The sequence below is a fragment of the Argentina silus genome (genome assembly GCF_951799395.1).
Source record: "Argentina silus genome assembly, chromosome: 17".
Taxonomy (NCBI): Eukaryota; Metazoa; Chordata; class Actinopteri; order Argentiniformes; family Argentinidae; genus Argentina; species Argentina silus.
In genome coordinates, this window is record NC_139671.1 from 852794 (window position 1) to 860293 (window position 7500).

Here is a 7500-nt window from a genome sequence, read left to right on the forward strand (position 1 = left end):
CCCCCCTCTCTCCCTCCCCCTCTCTCCCTCCCCCTCTCCCTCCCTCTCTCTCGGAGAGAGACTAATATTATAAAGTTTGAACCGATCACCATGACCATCTGGCCAGCAGGCTGTCGGTACGCGGGGAAAAAACCCTCGTCGCTACGTCTCCTAGCATCACAACCTGTTAGCGAACGTTAGCGCCTGAACCCTGTCCGTAACGGAGCGCAGCGCAGCGCAGTTTAGCACAGCCTAGCCTAGCGCAGCGTAACGTAGCTTAGCGTAGCGTAGCCTAGCGTAGCGAGCAGATGTCCCTCTTAGCGGGCCTACAGGGAACCATCTGTGGCTAGCCCGCTAGCCTGCTAGCCTAGCTTCGGCACAACAACACAGCCACTGTTTAGAACGGAATAATGAGCCCCATACATCATGCAAATGTCCTCTCGTCTCGTCTGTGCACAAGCTGTTCTGCCGTCAGACTACAGCGGGGACGAGAATGGAGCGTAGGAATCTGACAGGCGAGGTCTTGATTGTAACACATGCCGATATGAGGCCCGGGCTGAGAGAGTATGTTACTGTTGTTTGTTGGGTTGTGATTTTATTGATTCACTTCTCTCCCTCTCTCTCCCTCTCCTCTCCTCCCCGCTTTCTCCTCCTCCTCTCTCTTCCCGTCTCCTCTCCTCTCCTCTCCTCTCTCTTCCCGTCTCCTCTCCTCTCCTCTCCTCTCTCTTCACATCTCCTCTCCTCTCCTCTCTCTTCACATCTCCTCTCCTCTCCTCTCCTCTCTTCTCCTGCCCCCCCCCCCCCCCCCCCCAGCGTGCCAGTGCCATGGTAACGGGTCGGTGTCGGAACTGTGTCACCAGGAGAGCGGGCAGTGCCAGTGCCGGCAGCACGTGGTTGGCCGGCGGTGTGACGAGTGCATGGTACGTAAGCCAATCGGCTGGCAGCATCAACCAGCTCTCAACCAATCAAATCCTTCAGGCTGTCGCTGTGTCAGTTGGACGGCTCCAGTGGTCAATACAACACACAGGATCATTTATTGATTGGCTACTGAGTCCGATTCAGATACCGCTAATGTTGCCATAATGGTGAATGATTAGGATTGATCAATAACCACTGTTTAACCACTCTTTTGACTCCTCAGGGTTTTGTTTTTCGACATATTCTGTTATGGTCAAAGTGTGAGAGGAATATGAACACATATGACACTGTGCTACACCTCAAAACCTTTACTCAGCCGCAGACCAAACATCCATCAAGTTCCATTACATCATATCCTGTCTCTGTGCCTTTCTGTGTCACTTCCTGCCCCTGGCCCTGCCCCCTCCGCCCCTGCGCCCCGCCCTCTGCTCCCTGCCCTGTGATTGGTCCAGCCTAACTGCTGGTGGGATGCGGAGGCTCAGGTGTGCCAGGCGTGCGGCTGCAGCGCGGCGGGCGCCATGTCGCAGCGCTGCGACCTGGAGGGGCGCTGCATCTGCAAGCCGGGGTACGTGGGCCGCCGCTGCGACCTGGTTCGCCAGGGCTACGAGCGGCGGGAGACACGGCGACCAATAGCGAGGGTTCCTCTGAAGCAGGTGCAGCGCTGGGGCTCCTCCCGCTCCGGGGGCTGTCCCAGAGGAGCGTACCGCCCTGCCGTGGTAAACACGCCTGGAGCATGAGGGTGTGTGTGTGTGTTTGTGTGTTTGTGTGTGTGTGTGTGTGTAAATACACGCATGCACTGGAAGGTGTGTATAGACAGTCACATGCACGTGTGTGTGTGTGTGTGTGACCCTGTCAGCTAGCCCCAGCAGCATTGGCCTGGCTCTGACTGTAACGTGACCTGACACATGGTCCTACTCAGCACCCTGGCCCTCTGACACTCACTGGTCTGGCTGGACCTGACCTCTCCTCTCCTCTCTCCTCTCTCCTCTCCTCCCCTCCCCTCCCCTCTCCTCTTCTTTTCTCCTCTCCTCTCCTCTGTGCTGTACTTTTGTCCTTCCTCTGTGTGGTCATGTATGAAGTCACGCATGTATGATAAATGGACATAGCAGACATGTGTGGGGAATGTTTTCTTGGCACACTTTGGGCCCGTTAATACCACAGGCTATTTAAGGCTGCCACAGCCTATTTGAGTATTGTTGCTGACCATGTGTATCCCTTCATGGCCACAATTTACCCATCTTCTGATGGCTACTTCCAGCAGGATAACATGCCATGTCACAAAGCAAAGTCATCTGAAACTGGTTTCATGAACATGACAATGAGTTCAGTGTTCTTCAGTGGCCTTCCCAGTCACCGGATCTGAATCCAATAGAACACCTTTGGGATGTGGTAAAAAGGGAGATTCACAGCTTGAAAGTGCACCTGAAAAATCTGCAGGAAATGCGTGATGCAATCATGTCATCATGGACCAGAATCTCAAAGGAATGTTTCTAACATCTTGTGGAATCAATGCCACGAAGAATTGAGGCTGTTTTGAGGGAGGCCCTACCCAGTATTAGTATAGTGTTCCTAATAAAGGGAGGCCCTACCCAGTATTAGTATAGTGTTCCTAATAAAGGGAGGCCCTACCCAGTATTAGTATAGTGTTCCTAATAAAGGGAGGCCCTACCCAGTATTAGTATAGTGTTCCTAATAAAGGGAGGCCCTACCCAGTATTAGTAGTGTTCCTAATAAAGGGAGGCCCTACCCAGTATTAGTATAGTGTTCTAATAAAGGGAGGCCCTACCCAGTATTAGTATAGTGTTCTAATAAAGGGAGGCCCTACCCAGTATTAGTATAGTGTTGTAATAAAGGGAGTATTACCCAGTATTAGTATAGTGTTCTAATAAAGGGAGTATTACCCAGTATTAGTATAGTGTTGTAATAAAGGGAGTATTACCCAGTATTAGTATAGTGTTCTAATAAAGAGCTCACTGAGTGTATATATTAGTATACTGGCTTTATATATATGGTGCATAAATATCTAGGTTCATCTGCCGGCCATCAGCTTAACTTTATAAGCCAATTGCCACAGGTAATTATGAAAGAGTATATTATATAAAAGCGTATATTATATAAAAGCGGATAGATTTAATCTCTTAATATTGTTATGGTCATAACTCAGCTGGATACCGCTCTGTGATAGGGCGAAGTGATCCTGCCCCCAGCTCAGAGTGGAGGAGGAGGAGGAGGAGGAGGAGGAAGCAGGGAATAACCGAATGTCTTTAGAGCAGTTCTCTGTTAATGAATGATTAACTATAACAATGTTAAAAGCCCTGACGATTACAGGCTAATTAAATCATCATTGTGAAGAGCTTTCAGTCAGACTGTGGAGGTGTGTGTGAGTCATCACTAACCCTCTTTGATGTATGTGAATGATTCAGGAGCCAGAAATACTCTACTCCGCTGTAAAGTGTGTGTGTGTGTGTGTGTGGATCATGCTGTAGTATAGTGGAGTGGCGGAGAACAGAAACATCGTCATTATCGTACGAGACGGGCGGGGCACGAACTTCCCACATGGAAGACCCAAGCATCCACCATTAGGCCAAGAGGATGTCCTCAAGGTTCCCAGGATAGGGCTACACATGGCCAGGCGACCAGTGATTCCGAACCCCCTCCGCTACACACGGTCGTCCGTAGTAAACGTGTTCCATCCATTAAGTCCTTTTTCATAAAATGGCTCTTTTTTTTTTTAAAACGACTTCCTGGTTTAATATCCGGTTCCCTGGCAGGAGACGGGCTTTGAAGCAGGTGTCAGACCGCTTTGAACCGCTCTCGTCTAGGAAGGTTGAAGGGGCTACAAAGAGAAGCACAGTCTTGGCTCACACACACCCTGCATGATGAGTGAGTTTGGAACGTTTGTGTGTGCAATATTAACAGGCTAGCGATGGCCACGTCACACACACACACACACACACACACACGCACACACACACACACGTCCGCACAGGCATGAACACGCACACACACACACACACACACATCTGTCATCTCTAACGCAGCACCTGGTTGTTGTTCAGACACAAAGCGTGAGCTGTCAATCAACCGTACGTGTCTGTTCCCGCCTTCAAGACGCCAGGATCCACATGGACAGAAAAGGGGTCCCATGAGGACACACACACACACACACAAACACACACCAACTCCCACTGGTCCAAGAATGATCTATTGCATGACTCAGAGGAGTGTGTGTGGGGGGGGGTGCATGTTACACTACACACACACACACACACACACACACACTCCTTACTCCTGTTGAAGGTAGAGTGATGAAGACTAGCAGAAAGGCAGGAGCTGGGGACTGTTCATGTAATCACATTCATATCAAAACATCTGTCTGTTTCTGCCTCTCTCTCTCTCTCTCCCTCCCCCTCTCTCTCCCTCCCTCCCTCCCTCTCTCTCTCTGCCCATCTCCTATTCACCACATGTTGCTGCATCTTTAATGGAATATGGAAATGTCCTCTTTCTCCCTGCACTGCTGAGATGGGTTTAGAAACCACCATATATGGATGTGTTTAAATGCTACAGTACCGACTCCTGGACCTCCAGGCTGGCCCCACTGACAGGACAATGGGCCCGGTCCCCATGGTTTGGGTCGGTGGTGCTATGCACCATGTTTCAAACCATGTTTTGTTTCTCCATAGAGGGAAGCTCAAAACCATTTAGGAGAATGCGGTCTTGAAGTGTGTGTCACTGGTTTTTGAAGCATGTGTCACTGGTTTTTGAAGTGTGTGTCACTGGTTTTTGAAGTGTGTCACTGGTTTTGGGATTCGCTTCGGACTTTTGCGGTGTTGGTGTTCCGCTGCATGTTATAACCCCTTATGTCTGCCTATGTCATGTCTACATGGTGTTAATAACTCTCATATGTCCCCCCCCCCAGCCCAACACCTATGGGGTCCAGTCTGGCGGAGGGTGCATCCCCTGCCACTGTAACTCGTTCGGGTCCAAGTCCTTCGACTGTGACGAGGCGGGTCAGTGCCGATGCCAGCCGGGCGTCGCCGGGCCCAAGTGTGACCGCTGCTCCCAGGGACACTTCAACTTCCAGGAGGGAGGCTGCACACGTAAGACAGCCTCTCACTAGAGGTTTAGAGGCTGGAGGCTGCACACGTAAGACAGCCTCTCACTAGAGGTTTAGAGGCTAGAGGCTGCACACGTAAGAGAGCCTCTAACTAGAGGCTAGAGGCCAGAGGCTAGAGGCTGCATACAAGATGAACACTACTCACTAGTGAAAACAGCCACAGTCCAGGGGAGGCTGGTGGAGGTAGAAATCGGAGGGGGGGCTCCATTCCTTATTCCATTCCATGCATTACAATGAGCCTGTCCTCTGATTTCTACCTCCGCCAGCCTCCCCTGAGCCACATGTCACAGCCACACACGTATTGTCAGATGACGACCCAGTTATGTTTCTGAACAACTTATAGCAGACTTATTCTTTTGTGTGTGTGTGTCTGTGTGTGTGTGTCTGTGTGTGTGTCTGTGTGTGTGTCTGTGCGTGTGTGCGTGTGTGTGTGTGTGTGTGTGTGTCCTCCAGCATGCCAGTGTACCGACATCGGGAACAACTGTGACGCCAACACAGGCCAGTGTGTCTGCCCCCCCAACACCGTGGGGGAGAGGTGTGACAGGTGTGCCCCCAACACCTGGGGTCACGACCTCACCACCGGCTGCAAGGTACCACTCCTCCCTCCTCTCCTCCTTCCTGTCTCATCTCTCCATCTTTCCACTCCTCCTCTCTCTCTCTCTCTCTCTCTCTCTCCTCCTCTCTCTCTACCCCTCCTCTCGATCTCTCCGTCTCATCTTTCCACTCCTCCTCTCTCTCTCTCTCTCTACCCCTCCTCTCTCTCTCTCTCTCTCTCTGCCTCCTCCTCTCTCTCTACCCCTCCTCTCTCTCTCTCCTCCTCTCTCTCTACCCCTCCTCTCTCTCTACCCCTCCTCTCGATCTCTCCGTCTCATCTTTCCATCTTTCCACTCCTCTACTGCTCCTCCTGCTGTACCTCCCCTTCCTCTCCTCGTTCTCTCTCTCTCTCTCTCTCTCTCTCTCTCTCTCTCTCTCTCTACTCTCTCATCTCTCCATCCTTACTATCCTCCTCTCCCCAACCACTGCCGTCACAACATCATGACAGGTTGCAGATATGACTCCTCTCTCCTCCTCCTCCTCCTCTTTTCTCCTCTCCCCGTCTCTTTCTCTATTTTCTTACCTGTCCTCCTTCTCCTCTCCCCATTCTTACTCTCCTCACTTCCCCACTCCCTGCCTCTCTTCCCTCTCATCTCCCTCTCTCTTTACACTACACCCACTCTCCCTTTCTTCACTTTCCTCCCCCTCCCTCTCTTTCTGTACCTCTCTTCTCCTCCCTCTACCTTCTCTCCTCTTTTCAAAACACACTTCTTTCTGTCACTCATTGACGGTTCTTTGTTCTATGAAGACCACTATTAGAATCTCTTACAGAACAACAGTGAAACAGCTCTGAAGTGCTTTGAGGTTGTTAACAAGAGACGCTTCAAAGTGAAAGGATTAGAAGGCAGAGAAATATGAGACTCAAAGCAGAGGAATGAAAGCAGAGAGAGATGCAGTGAGTTTGGCTCCGCTGGCTGTTAACTATTTAACCCCATGGTGTTCATGAATGTTCTAGAAGTAGCTGTGTGACGGTGATGGTAGGTATGCTTGTGAATGAGTGAGGGAGTGAGAGAGTGAGAGAGTGAGAGAGTGAGAGAGAGTGAGAGAGAGTGAGAGAGAGTGAGTGAGAGAGTGAGAGAGTGAGTGAGAGAGTGAGAGAGTGTGTGAATGAGAGAGAATGAATGAATGAATGAATCATTGACAACCTTACCCCCCCCCCCCCCCCAGGCGTGTGGGTGCAGCATGGTGGGCTCCGTGAGCCAGCAGTGCAACCTGAACACCGGCTGCTGCCGGTGCAGAGACCAGTTCACCGGGGAGAAGTGCAACGAATGCAAGCTGGGCTACCGGGACTTCCCACAATGCATTGCGTGCGAGTGTTCGGTGGCGGGGTCAGACCTGCAGACGTGCGACACGGACAGAGACGTGTGTGCCTGCGCCGACCGCACCGGGAAGTGCAGCTGCAAGGTAACGTGTAACATGTCACATGTCCAGTCAGAGAAACGGTTGAATACCGACCCGGATTCCTGATACAGGGGAGGCTGGCGGAGGTAGACATCGGAGGACGGGCTCATTGGAATGCATGGAACAGAATGAGGAATGGTGTCAAACACACACGTTTCATTCCATGAATTACAATGAGTCCGTCCTCCAATTCCTACCTCCACCAGCCTCCACCAGCCTTCATAATAAATTACTTATAACAGCTACTCGTTTTATTCCACATATAGAAGCCATCAATGTAATAATAACAATAATAATGAATAATTATTGAATTAAACTCACCTCTTCATGGCCGGTTCTTCCTCAGACATGATGAGGTCCTTTTGATTCGAAGCCTCAGCCGCTGAAGGACGAATGAGGAGGCGCGGGATGTCAAAAGCTGAAAAAGACGGGAAATGTGATTGAGAAAGTCTGACCTGTGCACTGACAGGGTTTCCCATCCACTCCATTCT

The 7500-nt window shown here is 50.8% G+C and overlaps 1 protein-coding gene across 1 annotated transcript in view; it reads left to right on the forward strand.

Annotated features, from left to right (window-relative positions):
• lama2 (laminin, alpha 2) overlaps nt 1-7500 on the forward strand; it is a gene marked incomplete at its 5' end in the record, with an annotated part of 106098 nt that overhangs the window by 47263 nt on the left and 51335 nt on the right. The window contains 5 exons of the mRNA XM_083688732.1: nt 793-899; nt 1350-1613; nt 4817-4997; nt 5468-5604; nt 6776-7012. Of these exons, the coding sequence (XP_083544858.1) occupies nt 793-899; nt 1350-1613; nt 4817-4997; nt 5468-5604; nt 6776-7012 (926 nt within the window). The remainder of the gene's footprint in view (nt 1-792; nt 900-1349; nt 1614-4816; nt 4998-5467; nt 5605-6775; nt 7013-7500) is intronic.